At 40.6% G+C, this 18,689-nt stretch overlaps 1 protein-coding gene across 4 annotated transcripts in view; it reads left to right on the top strand.

The window, feature by feature from the left end:
- Window positions 1-12,825, top strand: part of USF3 (upstream transcription factor family member 3) — a 49,333-nt gene extending 36,508 nt beyond the window's left edge. For all 4 annotated transcript variants that reach the window (XM_082394607.1, XM_082394605.1, XM_082394606.1 and 1 more), the window contains one exon: window positions 824-12,825. In XM_082394607.1, the coding sequence (XP_082250733.1) occupies window positions 824-7,266 (6,443 nt within the window). In that variant the 3' untranslated portion in view covers window positions 7,267-12,825. The remainder of the gene's footprint in view (window positions 1-823) is intronic.
- Window positions 12,826-18,689: the final 5,864 nt, after the last annotated feature.

The following is an 18,689-nucleotide window of genomic DNA, read 5'->3' as shown; positions in this document are numbered from 1 at the left end:
GGGGATGTATTGGGTCCCAGAGCATACATACCAACAGCCAAGGCTGACCCTTAGTATCCATGGTTGAGGCTGTCTCCTTTAAAACAGTGTAGGGCATCACGGACGTCTTCATTACTCACTAGCATACACACATTGGCCCTACCAAGGAAAAAGCAAGTTTCACTGTTGGTGCTTTCTTCAGCACTCTCCCATCTTACTTCTTACACATTCTGCTTGGTCTCTATTGTTTCAAAGAAAGGGTAAAATAGAAACCAGTTTAAAGCCATTTATAAAAAAGACTGTTGGGAGTTCCCTGGTGGCCTAGTGGTTAGTATTCTGGGCTTTCACTGCCGTGGTCCCAGGTTAAGTCCCTGGTTGGGGAACTGAGATCCTGAAAGTCGTGCAGAGGGGCCAAAAAAAAAAAAAAAAAAAAAAGACTGTCTCTTACCACCATAAAGTAATGTTAGTTATTGCAACATTTAAATGCTATTATATTGATATTCAGTGTTATTTTCCTAGCATGTTACCATGATATCAGTGTGTCTTTCCTTGCTGCCCTATCTTGAATTTTGGAATTTTGAGATTTCTACATTATGAGTAATTTTTGACCTTTGAGTTGTTGACCTTTAAAGATACATACTTTTCAAAGGATTAGGATAGAGATTTGAGATACCATTCTAAAAAGAAGAAAGAACTTATATTAGAAAAGAGCTGAAGATTCTCAATTGAGGTATTTAGAATACTAAAATTAGAATTCAGTCGTTTAGTATACAGCTGTTTCTTAAATTATTATAAATATTGACACTTAGGGGTAATTTTTTCATTTTTGCTTTTGATATTGTAGCTGAAGAAATTAAAAAGCTACGTAAACAACTGGAAGAAATTCAAAAAGAAAATGGCCGATATATTGAATTACTAAAAGCAAATGACATATGTTTATACGACGACCCCACAATCCACTGGAAAGGAAATCTTAAAAACTCAAAGGTCTCTGTTGTTATTCCCAGTGACCAGGTTCAAAAGAATATCATTGTTTATTCCAACGGGAGTCAGCCTGGTGGAAATAGCCAGGGAACAGCTGTTCAGGGGATAACCTTTAACGTTGGTCATAATTTACAAAAGCAAACTGCCAATGTGGTGCCAGTACAGAGGACGTGCAATCTTGTGACTCCTGTGTCTATTTCTGGAGTTTACCCTTCTGAAAACAAGCCATGGCATCAGACCACGGTTTCTGCGTTGGCTGCCAACCAGCCTGTTCCTCTTTGTCTTCCTGCTACCATTTCTGCTCAAAATCTTCTTGAGGTTTCCACCTCCGAAAGCGAGTCGAGTGTGCTTGGTGCCAGCAGTGGCTCACTGGTCAGTGTCCCTGTCGGGCCTGAACCACCCCAGCATCATTCCCTGCACACATGTCTAAAGGATCAAAGTTCTTCTGAAAATAAGGATGGGCAAGAGAGCCCCCAATTATTGAAGAAAACAGTCCCTTGTGCCACAAGCGTCTCCTCCAGCTGCTCAGCAACTGCCACTAAAGGACACCAAGGAAGCAAGTCCTGCCTGAGCGTACAGGAGTGCAGAAGTGATTTTCAAACCACCTTGGTTGTTTCCGTTACCACGACGGTCTGCTCCCAGCCTCCAAGATCTGCAGGTGATTCTTGTCCAGCGAGCATTAGCAAGGGCGCAGACTTGACAAGTGTTACTGCGGTGGGGGCCCCATCTGCCCCTGGAGGAGGGGAGACCGCCACCCCTGTGAGCACCCTTCCTGCAAACCCTGTGGACAGTGGTTGGACTCTTTCTTGTTCTTTGCCTTCTTCAGCTGTTAGTGCTTCGGATTTGAAAAACATTAATAGCCTTACCCGAATTTCCTCAGCTGGAAACACGCAGACGACGTGGACTACTTTGCAACTGGCGGGGAACACTATTCAGCCCTTAAGCCAGACACCATCTTCTGCTGTGACTCCGGTATTAAATGAGTGTGGTACTAACCCCACCACGACCAACCACAGTAGATGTGTGGCTACAGGCGTCAACTTGAATAATTCCTCTCCAGCAGCTGGGCAGCCAGTTGAGCAAGTAGTTGTAACCTTGCCTTCTTGTCCATCTTTACCTATGCAGTCACTGATTGCCCAGCCACAAGTTAAATCTCAGCCTCCAAAAAGTATCCTTCCACTGAATTCAGCAATGCAAGTGATTCAGATGGCTCAGCCAGTTGGGTCGGCTGTTAACGCAGCTCCTGCTAATCAAAACGTTATCATTCTTCAGCCACCCAGCACGACCCCGTGCCCAACAATGATGAGGGCAGAGGTTCCCAACCAAACAGTAGGCCAACAGATAGTAATCATACAGGCAGCTAATCAGAACCCTTTGCCACTCCTCTCCGCTCCACCTCCTGGCTCTGTTCGACTCCCTGTTAATGGAGCCAGTGCTATCATAGGGTCTAACAATTCAGTGCAAAATGTTTCGACCCCACAGAGTTTTGGAGGAAAGCACCTTGTCCACATATTACCAAGACCTTCATCTTTATCAGCATCTAATTCAACACAAACTTTTTCTGTAACCATGTCAAACCAACAGCAGCCTCAAACCATTTCTTTAAATGGACAGCTCTTTGCTTTGCAGCCCGTGATGTCTTCATCAGGAACTACAAGTCAAACCCCTATGCAAATTATTCAACCCACCACCAGCGAAGATCCAAATACCAATGTTGCCCTGAATACATTTGGCGCTTTGGCCAGCCTCAATCAAAGCATATCGCAGATGGCTGGGCAGAGCTGTGTACAACTGTCTGTTAGCCAGCCTGCCAATCCTCAAACCACTGCAAATAGTCAAACCACCCCAGCTAACTGTGTTTCATTAACAACAGCTGTAGCATCTCCCATGACAATGGAGAATTCAGCCACACTACCCAGTACGTATAATCTAGTGACTACTCCCTCAGTGAACACTGTAGCTTGTTTGCCTAACATGAAGTCCAAAAGGCTGAATAAGAAGCCGAGCGTCAAGAAACACTTAGCCACTAATAAGTCAGCCTGCACCCTGAATCCAGCCAGAGATGTGGGTAAGTTAGACTGCCCCAGCTCCGAAGGCTCCACAGAGCGATCGTGTAATGATGGACTTCTGGACAGACTCCCTGGTGTGTTACCATCTGTCACTATGTCCCAGGCAAATAGTGTAAGTGTTTCTGGCTCACATTCTTTGGATGTTCTGAATTCTGAATCAGTGATACCTGAGTCTATACCCAAATCTAAGTCAGCAGAAGAGTCTAGCTCATCCTCCCAAGAATCTGTAACAAGTGAACATTTTACAATGGCCCCAGCAAAATCCAAAGATTCTCTCCCCGTTTTCCAGCGAGAGACATCTCAGGATAAGCCACCAACTAGTTTGGCATTGCCAGATGCCGCCAAATCCTGCACTTCAGCCAACGTGTTGATTTCGTCTGAGAATGATCCCCACATTTTGGCTTCTCAGGTTTCCGATTTGTCATCCGCCACGAGCACTGCAAGTACTGACTGTGTTTCTGAGGTAGAAGTCATTGCTGAACCTTGCAGGGCTGAGCAAGATTCATCAGCTACAGTGCAAACCACAGGTCTCTTAAAAGGGCAGGGTTTAACTGCATTGCTATCTGGTCTTGCTAAAGGAAAAGACCCTCAGAAATCATCTCTTTCAGTCCAGGTGGACCATCCTGACTTTTCTTCAGAAAATTCTAAAATAGTCCATTCAAGTGTTGATTTACATCCCAAACAGGAGCTATTACTGATGAGCAGTGACGATAGAGATCCAGGACAGCATCATTCCTGCATCCCTGATCAGGAGGTTATCAGTGGTTCTTTGCTCACCAGTAGGCAGGCTGACTCTCCCATGTCAACCAGCTCTGGCAGTAGTCGTAGTTTCTCAGTTGCATCCATGCTTCCTGAAACAACTAGAGAGGATGTCACCAGCAATGCAACAACCAATACGTGTGACAGCTGTACCTTTGTAGAGCAAACTGATATAGTTGCTCTTGCAGCAAGAGCTATTTTTGACCAGGAGAACCTTGAGAAGGGAAGAGCTGGCACCCAGGCTGATATAAGGGAAGTTCCTTCAAAGCCTTCTGAAGCATCCTCTTTAGAGGGAGACCAGCCTTTCAAAACACAGATATCTAAAGAGAACGGCCCAGGACAGGCAGAAGCAACACCAAATGAATTTAATTCTCAGGATTCAATTGAAGCAACTGTGGGTCGGCCCATTGAAAAGCCAAGTTGCTCCATAGGAATGAAAACATCAAATGCCTCTTTACAGGTTTCCACTTCTCAGCCACCAAGCATCACCAGTTTAAGTGTGAATAATCTTATCCATCAGAGCAGCATCAGCCATCCTCTGGTCAGCTGCGCTGGTTTATCCCAAACTTCAGAGCAAACAGCTGTTCCTGCAACAGTTAATCTGACGGTTTCGTCTAGCTCCTATGGCAGTCAGCCTCCTGGACCATCTCTGATGACCGAATACTCCCAAGAACAGCTAAATACTATGGCTGGTACCATACCAAATCCACAGATTCAAGAGCCACTCTTGAAGCCAAGTCATGAAAGCCGTAAAAACTCTGCTAAGCGTGCTGTCCAAGATGACCTCTTACTGTCTTCAGCTAAACGTCAAAAGCACTGTCAGCCGGCTCCCCTCCGGCTTGAAGTTCTGTCCCTGATGAGCCGAACTCCAGACAGCATTTCCGATCAAACTCAAATGATGGTTAGTCAGATCCCTCCCAACTCTTCAAACTCAGCTGTGCCTATTAGCAACCCAGCACATGGAGATGGCCTTACGCGATTATTTCCACCTGGTAACAACTTTGTGGCCCCTGCGTTGAGGCAAACTGAGGTTCAGTGCAATTCGCAGCCTTCCGTAGCTGAGCAGCAGCAAACGCAGGCCAGCCAACATCTGCAGGCCCTGCAGCAGCATGTTCCAGCTCAAGGGGTGCCTCACCTGCATAGTAACCATCTCTACTTAAAGCAGCAGCAGCAGCAAGCAGGGCAGTTAAGAGAGAGGCATCACTTATATCAACTGCAGCATCACGTACCTCACGCGGAGAGCTCTGTCCACTCTCAGCCCCACGTCCACCAACAGAGAACCCTGCAACAGGAAGTTCAGATGCAGAAAAAGAGGACTCTTGTTCAGGGCACTCAGGCCTCTCAGCTTTCTTTACAACCCAAGCACCATGGAACTGACCAATCCCGATCCAAGAGCGGTCAGCCACACCCCCACCATCAGCAGATGCAGCAACAGATGCAGCAACACTTTGGAAGCTCCCAGCCAGAGAAGAGTCGTGAAAACCCTTCCACAAGCCGGAGTCACCATAACCATCCGCAGAACCATCTCAGTCAAGACATCATGCACCAGCAGGAGGTGGGAAGCCGGCAGCAAGGTGCGGGGGTTTCTTCTGAACACGTATCTGGGCATAATCCAATGCAGAGGCTTTTGACGTCAAGAGGCATAGAGCAGCAAATGGTGTCCCAACCGAGTATCGTGACGAGACCTTCAGACATGACTTGTACTCCACACAGGCCAGAGAGAAATAGAGTTTCAAGTTACTCTGCGGAGGCACTCATTGGAAAGACATCTTCTAATTCAGAGCAGAGAATGGGTATATCGATTCAGGGTTCCAGAATTTCAGATCAGCTTGAAATGAGAAGCTACCTTGATGTTCCCAGAAATAAGAGTTTGGCCATTCATAATATGCAGGGTCGTGTGGACCATACTGTTACCTCAGATATCCGCCTTTCTGACTGTCAGACATTTAAGCCAAGCGGAGCCAGTCAGCAGCCCCAGAGTAATTTTGAAGTACAGTCTTCAAGAAATAATGAAATAGGTAACCCTGTGTCATCCTTGAGGAGTATGCAGTCCCAGGCTTTTCGAATTAGTCAAAACCCTGGTCCACCACCAATTGACCGCCAAAAGAGATTACCTTACCCACCAGTTCAGACCATCCCAACAGGAAATGCTGTCCCACCAAGGGACGGTGAAAATACATGTCACCAAAGTTTCATGCAGAGTTTACTTGCCCCTCACCTGGGTGATCAGGTCATTGGGAGCCAGAGATCACTCCCAGAGCATCAGAGGAATACACAGTGTGGTCCCTCCTCTGCAATCGAATATAATTGTCCCCCAACTCATGAAAGTGTCCATATTAGAAGAGAGAGTGAGGGTCAGAATAGGGAGAGTTGTGACATGTCCCTGGGTGCAATTAACACCAGGAACAGCACTTTGAATATTCCATTTTCGAGTTCTTCTTCCTCAGGAGATATTCAAGGTCGAAACACAAGTCCCAACGTTTCTGTACAGAAGTCCAATCCCATGAGGATTACTGACAGTCACGGGACCAAGGGCCACATGAACCCTCCAGTCACAACCAACATGCATGGGGTTGCAAGGCCAGGTTTGCCGCATCCGTCTGTGTCTCACGGAAATGCTGACCAAGGGCCTCCTGTACGTCAAACTAGTTCTTCGGTTCCCCAGCGATCAAGGCATCCCTTGCAAGACAGCAGCGGTTCCAAAATTCGTCAGCCTGAAAGGAATCGCTCTGGAAACCAAAGACACAGTAATGTCTTTGATCCAAGTCTTCCCCATCTTCCTCTGTCTACTAGTGGCAGTATGATTCTCGGACGCCAACAACCCACTACAGAAAAGAGAGGAAGTATTGTTCGTTTCATGCCTGATGGCCCACAAGTACCTAATGATAATTCAGCGCCTGACCAGCATACACTATCACAAAATTTTGGTTTTCCGTTTATTCCTGAGGGTGGCATGAATCCACCAATAAATGCTAATACTTCTTTCATTCCACAGGTTACTCAGCCTAGTGCCACTCGAACTCCAGCCCTCATCCCTGTAGATCCCCAAAATACTCTCCCCTCCTTCTATCCCCCATACTCTCCTGCTCATCCTACACTGTCCAATGATATTTCAATCCCCTATTTTTCTAATCAAATGTTCTCGAATCCTAGCACAGAGAAGGTAAACAGTGGAAGTTTGAATAACCGATTTGGATCAATTTTATCTCCTCCTAGACCTGTTGGTTTTGCTCAACCAAGTTTTCCTCTTCTCCCTGATATGCCCCCAATGCACATGACCAACTCTCACTTATCCAATTTTAATATGACATCTTTGTTTCCAGAAATAGCTACAGCTCTCCCTGACGGCTCAGCAATGTCACCTTTGCTTACGATAGCAAACTCGTCTGCCTCGGACTCTTCCAAGCAGTCCTCAAACAGACCTGCCCACAACATAAGCCATATTTTAGGTCATGATTGCAGTTCAGCTGTTTAAATACTGACTGACTAAACATAAATGTAACGGGTGAGATTACAAATGTATTTGTGTGTGTATTCACACATGTGCACAGGAAGAGAGAGATTGCGTGAGTGTATCTCCTTGTGTTTGTATAATCAATTGTCAGTTATCTTCTGAATGTAGGGAAGCCGTGTCAGAGATGAGGCAAATACTGGGTCGTCGAAAACAAATTATCTTTCATTTTTAACCGCATGGTGTACTTTTTAAATTTTCCAAGCAGATTTACATTTTCAAGTTTGATCTGTAATCTGACATTCCCTAGATATTAATCGGCTGGAAGTTGAGGGAGATCATCTTGGTGTGTCCTGGGTGGTAGGAAGGAGCCTAGATTTTAAACTTGATTGTTGATAATTTGTAAAATAGATAGTTGAACTGGTTGAGTTGCTTTCCAAGAATACAGACAGTTCGATATAACACAATGGCTCATAACCAAGTACTGGCCAGTGTCAGCATCTAGAACAGTTTCTTACCCATGGCAGGTATTGGATTAATGTAGAATGAATGTCCATGATTCAAGTCAAGCAGTTAGCAAATAAATGAGTTGTTTAATCAACCTTTATTCCCAAGGTTTGGTTTAGGTAGAGGCTTCTTTCTTAATTATAACAATTCATAAATTATCTGAATGTCATGTCTAGTTCTCCAAATTAGGGAGCCATGTTATCCTTTAATGTGCCAAGATCCTGTAAAGCAAAGGTCTTCCTTAAACAAGTAGCCTTAAAAGTGGAAAGCTAAAAAGCAAAGTACATAGATGTTCTCCATTTTGTACTTGCATTTTGCATCAGGCCATAAGGATAAAAGCAGTTGTATTGTGGAGTTTTGCATGTGTTCAGTTAAAGATTGTTTCATTCATTGAGTTTTGTTGTAGAATTCTCTTCTATTTATTTGATCTTGAAATAAGTTCTTTTACATTTGTTAAATCATTAGGGACTGATCAGTAAATAGCGTGTTTGGAATCTACACAGTTATTTGAGCCTTACTTTTAAAATATTTCTGAACAGAGTCTTAAGCTCTGTCAGTATTTTCATTACTGATATTTATATTTAAAATATGGCATTGTATATTGCATTATTACCCTTCATAATAGAATTACAATGAGAAGATGAATTTGTTCATTATTTTTCCTGATGGTAGATGTGAAATGGTGCTTCAAAAAATTGTCTTTGTATATGTCCATGTGTGTGAGTGTGTGTGTACTCGGACATAGATTTTAAAGTATAAACTGGCTCTTTAAAAATAGGCCTGCCATCTGAAAATGAGGAATTGGGACCTGAGACCTGCTGAAGTGTGGAAGAACTTGATGTAGCGTTTTTTAAAAGCCCCGCTGAAGTTAATAATGAATTTTAAAAATATATTCAAAATTCATGTATTGAATTTTGAAAATTTAATTAAAAATTAAGAAAACAATTATATGTACTCACATTCTCAAGCCCATTAATTTTTGTTGTTGTTATAGTCTGCCAAAAATGGGATGGAGTGGGAGATATAAACTGTTCTGTCTACTCTGTTAGCAAAGTGAACCCACGGACCAGAATTTTGTGTTTTTTTTCCTTAAAAAAAAGCCTCCTAAGGCTTGGTTAGAGCAGTTAACTCCAGTGAATACCTCTATTAAAGACTCAGCAAAAGGGTCATCTGTGCCTCTTCAACTGTTCTCACCAAATTTTCCTGTCTCTTCCTGCTGCCAGCTGAGGCAGCCTCCTGGGGGCAAAAAAAATAAGAAAAATGTTTGTCTTTTCTCCCTTCAAAACGCTCGTGGGGAGGAATAGGAGAGCATCATGAATAAGTTACTTAAGACAGCAGATAAACACAGTAGTTAATTGAGAAAAAATATGTGAGGTTTATAACTTAAAAAAAACCCTGAGTTTTAAGCTTTAACTTTCAAGTTTTTCTTTGTACTTGAAAGGTCCAGTCTGCTAATTTCAAGGATTGGTTTCAATGTGTTCAGCTATTCATTCTCCCTCCCTCTCTCTTTCTCACCTTGTCTTTCTCTCTGTCCCCCGCTCCTCCTCTTGCACCCGCCAACACACACACAGTGGCTATTGAGTTCTGAAGAACTGGGGACTGTTAGAATTGGAACTAAGGTAACAGGCTAAGAAGAAGCTCAATTTGAACATTCAGTGGAAAGGCCCCAAGCCTGGTACTTGCAGATATTTCTCTGTTGCCTTGATTGTATTTTTCTGCTCAGCTCTGTTCAGAGATAGCATTTACATTCCTCAGAGCTTTCATTCCAGGAATATAACACTTTGATCCCGAAAGAGTCTCTACCCCCTAAGTAAGGCTTATTTGACCATCGGAGGAAAGATATGACCATCTGCAAATAATTTGGCTCCTGCTTACATGTAGCTCTATCTTACAGACATGTATGTATGTATGTATGTAAGAGATCATTTTATACACAAACTCAATTCTGAAAGTGTTCAGAGCACAGTAATCTTACTTGATTTATAAGCACGAGTATATAAGATTTACCAGCAGTATTAAGTATTTGATAATTAGAGCTACCTGATCTGGGGGAGGAAATTTATTATTTAATATCTAACAAGCTCTGGATATAATTTTTGGCAAAGGAATGGCAGAGAACATAGTCAATTTTTGTTATGGTAAATTTAATGTTATTCATGGCTTACTAATATACGTCTATAGAATGTAAAACCATTTCCACAGATAAATTTGTAATTTCTAGAAATACACTAACTTATGCATGAGTCATAAGTGAGAGTCATTGATTAAATCATTTCTCTCTCTTGTAGTGTTATTGATCACATAGAATCAGTTTCAGAAAGTGGTTGATTCCTATAAACATTTTACACAGCAACTTCTGATGAGGTGAAAATTTTCAGATTTCTCATCATGTAAAAACTTCTAATGTGTCAATCATGGATAAAAGAAATCAACTTTGATGTCATTTCTTTTTTTTTTTCGGTACATACAGGTTGTTTTGGGATGTTTTATACTGCTGCAGGAAGTTTATTTTTATTTTTATTTTAAGACCTTTGGGGTGTACCAGAGATGGCACCCTTTTTCTAAGTAAGGAGTGCAAATTCCAGAGTGATCATTCTTTATAAAATGTAATGTATCAGAACTTTGGGAAGAGAAGAACGAGGAAGGAATATTCTTTTTCAGTGATTTTCAGTCACATATCAGGGTGAACTGCAATGAGGATCAACTTTTAAAAATCAGGCTTCTTAATATACAAAATGATTTAAACATTTTAAAGATAATTCATTTGCCTTGCTCTTGCCTTCTAACATTGGCCATTTCATGGAGAGGCTAAGATTTATACTCCAAAAAAATGTAGAAATACATTTTAATGGGAGTGAAGTTTTTAAAATTTGAGAAAGGGTAAAGAATCACTAATATGCATCTTCTTAGCTTTATCCTTCCTTTGATACATAAGTACTTAGGCTCTTATTTTCTTCCGTCTGCTCCATGTCAAACAGGTGGCAGGGAATCTGGTCATTTCCTTAGAAGGACGATTACTCCTCTGCCTTGAAACATTTATTGGGTCCAGAGTCTGTTGGATTGGTGTGTGATAGGGCCTCATACTTCCAAATCAGTGATTCCCAAATGCCTGCCTTTGGAAACCATTATATCTCCTATTAAGGGGCAACGAGAATTTCTCGAAACAAAAGTAGTTCACGACCGATTGAAAATGTTTAATGTGCCATATAGTTCTGTCCCTTGTTTGGGAGAGTTTTTTTTTTTTCCCCCATGGAGGAGTAAAGAAAGGGCAAAGGTGGTACCAAAATCAGACGGCTTTGGGTTGATATCCTTAGGAACCTGGAAGTCGTTGTTCTAATTCTGTTGTCTCTCTAAATCTACCTTTGCCTAGAGATAATGACCTATGGCTGTGTACTTCCAGAGGGCAATAATAATAAGCGATGATTTTATGATACCTTTATGCAAAGTAATGGCCAGAAATTGGTTTCTTCTCCGATACCTTTTTGGCTGAAGGATACCATTTCTCCTTCCTCCAGAGTTCAACAGAAAAGGGTCCTTTTTTTACTTAACAATATTCTCCCTGCATTCTACACTTCCTGTGTGAGCCTAAGAGTGTTTCTACTAGAGTCTGTGGGGGACATCAGGTTCAGATTGAGGCAATCCAGGTGTTCTGGGAAGAAGTGTTGAGGACCTTCTTGGACACAGAGCTTCTAGCTGTGCCCGCATGCCGCTACCCTGAGACTGCACTTTACCTGCAACTGTGCCTCTGGTCCTAGGACCAGCCATTGGAATACACTGCTCACTCACTCCTCTGTTACAGCAAAGGGCCAGCCGGGATGGTACTTGCTGTGTAATCAAACACCTAGACGACAAGTACAGCTGATGTTTCTCACTGTTGCCTTATCATTCTCTGAGCCATCTTTAAAGCCGATCTTGTAAAAAACTTACTAGTTAGATGCAAGACTCCTTTTAAACTCAGAGCTTGTATGTGGTGGCCATTCAACATCCTTCTCTCTAGATTTGCACAAACCCTGTCAACTGTAATCATTTTCTGGCGCATGCCTGTGTTCAGATGCTTCATAAACATGAGCCAACCTGGGTTGAAAATATTGGGGATAGTGTCCAAATTGGTGTTATTTTGGATGACCGCATAATCTGTCACTAGGGATCTCATGAGACATGGAAGACAACTCTGCATTTGTTAACACTTTTTTGAAAAGGTGATCATTAATTTTTTCCCCTCAGTTGTGTGTACAGCTATACACCATACTATGTCATAGGAACTTAAGGTTTACTCCATGTCAGTCCCCTCTTCACTTTTCTGGACCTCTGTTCCTCCATCCCCTAAGTCTTAAAACCGTTTTTCATCTGTGAGGCACTGGACATGACTATATTGGTAACTTTTAGGGGGAGTTGAACTGTTGATCTTCCAAGAAGAAAGGGACCAGACAGTGTTGCTTAAAATGCTGCAGTTGTGTTACTGTGAAGAAAAGATTTGCTTCCACTTTCAACAGGATATATATATATATATATATATATATATATATATATATATATATATATATATATATATATATATCCATATATACACATATATATTCATTTCAGTAAAAGTGGGTGGAAAAATCTGAGAACATAGTTACCTTCACAAATTATTTATAGATACACTGGGTGAGAAGCTTACTGTAGGGCAGTCACCAGAAAAAATCTAACTGTAGTGCTTTCAGTAGTGTATGTAATATTTGTAACTATTCTCACGCCAGCAATGTCTGCTGTGCACTGTGTCCTATTACTGTAAATTACCTGGTTTATAATTCTAATGGGAACTAATTTGTTTTGTAATAGAATCCAGAGCAGATATGTATAATATGGTCAGGATTGTCCTACAGCTGTAAATAAGAATAGGTCCTGTTTATTTTGACATCTTTTTACAAATGCATTGTATTAGGGTGTGAATATTCTGAACCATGCTCTTGTTTAAAGTTTTGAAATTTTTATTGGTAAATGTAACATTTTAATGGTTGTAATAATTATTTGTATAGATATGAATATAGTATTTTATTTAAGAAAATAAACTTTGCATTTTTGCATTGTGAATTCTGCCTTTTCTCATCATTGCCTGTGCTGCTTCAAACCTGGTATTAAAATGATTTGTCTTACATACTGAAGATTCATGTTCAGGTAATCTTTAAATTTTGTCAAAATGTCTGAAAATGATACCATGACACATTTCCCATGGGGTTGTGTTTCTGATCAATGAGTCAACCTCAGATAAATCATAATTATGATCAGTGCTATATTTTTGGAGTAAACTGTACACCTCTATATTTATTGTAAAAAGTAGAATTAGAATTTCAGATCTGGAGAGAATTGATAGATGATTCAATTTAAACTCTCCTCCTTGTGTGTTTGTAGTGGCGGAAACTGAAGCACAAAACTTTGGGACAAGAATTAGGTCTTTAATTACAACTACCCACATCAACTTGTCACATCTCACAAGCATGAAGTTTGAGGGGAAAAAATAGGTTGCCGAGGATCTTGTGCAGTATAAAGCTATGTAAAGTTTAAATGCCTTTAAATCAAACAATTTATTCTTTGGGGATAGCCTACAGATGTGGGAAAAATTACAAATTGAGGGGAAATTCCCCAGCAGTCCAGTGGTTAGGACTCTGCACTTTCACTGCTGAGGGCCTAGGTTTGATCCCTGGTCAGAGAACTAAGATCCCACAAGCCGCATGGTGTGGCCAAAAAACAAACAACAAACAACAAAAATTATAAATTGAGGAGACGAGAAACCCAAAATTCAGGATAATGGATACTTCTTAGGAAAGGAGGGAGGGAGAAGGTATCAAGAGAGGTACTTTAAGGGCTTCCCTGGTGGCGCAGTGGTTGAGAATCTGCCTGCCAATGCAGGGGACACGGGTTCGAGCCCTGGTCTGGGAAGATCCCACATGCTGCGGAGCAACTGGGCCCGTGAGCCACAATTACTGAGCCTGCGCGTCTGGAGCCTGTGCTCCGCAACAAGAGAGGCCGCGATAGTGGGAGGCCCGCGCACCGCGATGAAGAGTGGCCCCCGCTCGCCGCAACTAGAGAAAGCCCTCGCACAGAAACGAAGACCCAACACAGCCAAATAAATAAATAAAATAAATTTATTAAAAAAAAAAAAAAAACGAGAGGTACTTTAAAAACACTGGTAGGGGACTTCCCTGGTGGCACAGTGGTTAAGAATCCGCCTGCCAATGCAGGGGACACAGGTTCAAGCCCTGGTCCGGGAAGATCCCATATGCCGCAGAGCAACTAAGCCCGTGCACCACAACTACTGAGCCTGCGCTCTAGAGCCTGCGAGCCACAACTACCGAGCCCATGTGCTGTAACTACTGAAGACCGTGCGCCTAGAGCCCGTGCTCTGCAACAAGAGAAGCCACTATAATGAGAAGCCTGCGCACCGCGACGAAGCGTAGCCCCCGCTCGCCGCAACTAGAGAAAGCCTGCACACAGCAACGAAGACCCAATGCAGCCAAAAATAAATTTATACAAAAGAAAACCCCAAAACATTGGTAGGTTCTATTGAATCTGAGAGCAGATGCTCAGGTGTTCATCTCACTTACACCTGACATTTTGGTCTTATGAATGAGTAAAACGTGTCCTAATATTAAAACAGGTAAAATGAGGACCTTAGAGAGCATTTATTTCACATGTTCTCCAGGAAATTAGTGCTCACTATATTTTCCTGGTCTAGCTTTTTGCGAGTTCAGGTTAAAGCTCAGTATTCTGACTATCAAGGGTTTAGTGTTCTTTCTGCTGTTGCCCACTGCCTCTCATACAGAGGTCATAGATGTATCATATATTTTGGTTATACAAGGAACCCTAATATGCTGTACAGTGCATACAACCTATAATAGTGCAACCACTGTGCATAGATTCAATATCCCTAAAATGAATGTGCAAGTTATAACAGCCATACATTTAACGTTTTGTTAGCTTTCCAGTTTAGTTAGATGTTTGAAGGAAAGTGATTTTAGTAACTTACATCTCTTTAAAAAGCTATCCAGGGAATTTTCACTTTTGGATAGAATGTAATAGCTAGTGGCATGTTATCAATCCCACTGCACCGCTAGAACTTAGAAAATTATGTTTAAAAAGATACTAAAACCCATCAATATAAGAGGACAAAATTCCTCTGACTATATAAATAGATCTGAACAAAACAGAGAGAGAAAAGGCCTCCCTAGGTGAGGTGAGATCTCTGGCCTTTCTTTTTATCCCCTGGGGACATTGGATGAGTATGGGTTGAAAAGGCAGAGTGAAAGCTCCCACAGTTTTATGAAGCTTAGGAGACAAATTCCTGCTAGATGAAGCAGTCTCACCTTCAAGACATTGAAAACCAGAAGAGAACTGCCTCTGACTACAGCTGCATCCCCATTCTCACCCAGCTCAACTCTCTGTCTAACAGAGGAAAAGTGTGATTCCCTTCTTGTGAAAAATAACACAACTTCGATCTTTGCTGTTCGTTTATGTACAATATCCAGGAAATATATACAATGTCCAGAAAAATGTGACCAATAAGCAGAAGAAAAGGCAGACATATGATAGAGAAAATCAGCAAACCCAAAAGTTGATTTTTGGAGAAGATTAAAAAGCAAACAAAAGAGCTCCTAAGAAAGACTGATCAGGGAAAAAAAGAAAATATAAATTACCAATAAAATGAATAGAAAAGGGGACTTCACAAAAGATCAAACAAAAATTAAAATCATAAAAAGATCACTTACAACATTATGCCAATATTGTTGACAACTGAGATGAAACGGACAAAATTCTTGAAAAATATGATTTATCAAAAGAAACACAAGAAGAAATAGAAAATCTTTATACCTCTATACCTGTTAGCCAAATTGAATCTATAATTAAAAACCTTCCTACTATGTATTATATAACTCCATTTCTATGAAATGTTCAGAATAGGCAAATCTAAAGAAACAGAAAGTGGATTTGTGGTTGCCTAGGGTTGGGGAGTTCGGGAGAAAGTGAGAGGTGGCTGATAGTATTTGTGGGGTTTTTGACGGGGGATGATGAAAATGTTCTAAAATTGATTGTGGTGATGGCTGTACGACTCTGTGAATACACTAAAAACTGCTGAATTGTACACTTTAAATGAGGGAATTCTATGGTATGTGAATTATATCTCAATAGCTGTTTTGATTTTTTTAAAGGTCTTCCCACAAAAAACCCTCAAGCCCAAGACATCTTGGGGAATTCCTCTAAATGTTAAAGGGAGAAGTGATACCAATCTACCCAAACTCATGAGGAAGAGGGATCATTTCCAAACCTGTTTTAAGAAGTTAATGTAACCTTGATACCAAATCTGTCACAACATTATAGTAGAAGAAAATTATAGCCCAATATCCCTAATAAACATAGTCGTGAACATTCTTTTTTTTTTTTTTTTTTTTCTGGCTGCAGCATGGCTTGCGGGCCAGAGTTCCCAACCAGGGGTGGAACCCGGGCCCACAGCAGTGAAAGTGCGGAGTCCTAACCACTGGACCCCCAGGGAATTCCCTGAAAATTCTAAACAAAATGTCAGCAAATCAAATCTAGTGATATAAGAAAAGAATAGTACATCGTGACCAAATGTGGTTTATTTCAGGAATGCAAAGCTGTTTTAACATTTTAAAATCAATTTATGCAGTTCATTGTATTGACAGAACAAAAAATAAAAAAAATATGGTAACTCAATTACCATATTTTAAAAATATGGTAACTTTTTAGTTGATAAAATTCAGCATCCATTTATGGTAAAAATTCTAAACAAAAGAGGAAGAGAAGGGAGCATTCTCAATCTGATAAAGCATTTCTGCCCAAAAAACCCCAGTAAACAAAACTACAGCTAATATCATACTTAATAATTTCTCCCAAGTTGGGATCAAGACAAAGATGATCAGTGGCAATTGCCACTGAAATCACTGCAGGGATTATTTTTTTGGGGGGGGGTGGAAATTGACAACCAGATTCTTCAATTTATATACTATTTAATATAATAATTATATAAATGTGAAAGTCCTAGAATAGTCTAGACCATCTTACAAACAAAGTTAGAAGACTTAAACCACCAGATTTCAAAACTACTCTAGTAGGGTAGATCTTAAAAATCCTCAGCACAAGAAAAAAATTTTTTTGTAATTACTATGGTAACAGGTGTTAACTAGACTTATTGTGATGACGGCTTCACAATATATACAAATATCAAATCATTCTGTTGTACACCTGAAACCAATATAATGTTATATGTGAATTATACCTCAATAAAAATTTTTTAAAAATTACTATAAAGCTCCAATAATTAAAACAGTGTGATATTGGCTCAAGGATGGACAGTAGACCAATGGAAGGGAGCAGAAAATTCAGAAATAGATTAGACACATATAGTCAACTTGATTGATGACAAAGGTGCCAATTCCATTTCAGTGAGTAAAGGATGGTCTTTTCTGTAAATGGGTTGGAGCAAGTGGATATCAGTATGGAAGGGGAAAAAGCCCTAGACACCTGCCGCCTGCCGCCACCTCACATGATAAACAAAAACTAATTTGAGTCGGGTCAAAGACCTAAATGTAAAAGGTAAAACACTAAAGCTTCTAGAGTAGTGCTTCTTAAAATGTAGTCTCCAGCCTCCCTGGGTTTCTCTGAGACCCTTTTAGGGAACCTGTGAGGTCAAAATTATTTTTATGATAGAACCAAGATGTGAAATGCCTATATACTGTGTCAACATATGCACTGATGGTGCAAAAGCAATGGTGGGTAAAACTGCTAGTACTTTAGCACAAATCAAGGCAGTGGCACTGACTACTGTGCTAGTAGTAATAGTCACTGTATTTTTAATCATCATAAAGTCATAGTAAAAAAACAAAACAAAACAACGTAGTTTAGAATCTCCTTGATGAAGCAACAGAAATTAACAATTTCATTCAATCTTAACTCTTGGGTACGCTTCCTTTTAATATCCTTTTTAAATATTGTGTGAGCACATGGGAAGCAAACACAAAGCACTTCTGCTGCAAGCCAGAGGATGGTGGTTTTCACAAGGAAAAGCACTGGTGTAAATTACAGAATGAACTCCTGGTTTTCTTTATGGAATACTATTTTTAGCTGAGAGAATGACTAAAATCTATAGTTATTCAGACTTGAGTATTTGGCAGACATTTTCTGAAAATGAATGAAATGTATATGCACTGTATCCACTACTGTGAGCTTGACAGGTTCCCATTAAGACCTCTCTGATGAGATCAGTAGTGATATAAATGAATAGTATATGTATACACATACACATAATTAATAATTATATAATTAAATTTGTAACGTTTGAAGGATTTGCACAATTCAGTGAGCCAATATTTTCCAAGTGACTGAGGCATGCTGTTACAAAACCATGCATGGGTAAAAAGATCCATTCAAATTGAAAGATAGACCAATGGATTTTAACATTACAAAACATGAAAAGTTCACTGATAAGGTTTTGGATTCCACATTGCAACTAATTTTGGGAAACTACCATGTGTTGAGTTTTGGTATAGTATCAAAGAGAATATCTACAATTATCTAGAACGGCTGCTCCCTTTTCCAACTATGTATTTCTGTAGGGCTAGATTTTCTTCATATGCTTCAAGCAAAACACATACTGCAGAAGAGTGAAGGCAGAAACCAATATGAGAATCTAACTACCTTCTATTAAGCCAGATACTAAATGATTTACAAGAATGTGAAACACACTCTTCCCACAATTTTTTTTTGTTTTGGAAAGTATAGTTATTTTTCATAAAAGATATTACAGTTGGCCCTCAGTATCCTCGGGTTCCATATCTGAGGTTTCAACCAATTGTGGATTGAAACTATTTGGGAAAAAACTCCAGAAAGTTCCAAAAAGCAAAACTTGAATTTGCTGCATGCTGGCAACAATTTACAGAGCATTT

This window comes from Balaenoptera borealis, assembly GCF_965194805.1.
Source record: "Balaenoptera borealis genome assembly, chromosome: 5".
Taxonomy (NCBI): Eukaryota; Metazoa; Chordata; class Mammalia; order Artiodactyla; family Balaenopteridae; genus Balaenoptera; species Balaenoptera borealis.
The sequence above is the reverse complement of the archived record's forward strand: the minus strand, read 5'-3'. Positions and strand labels throughout refer to the sequence as shown.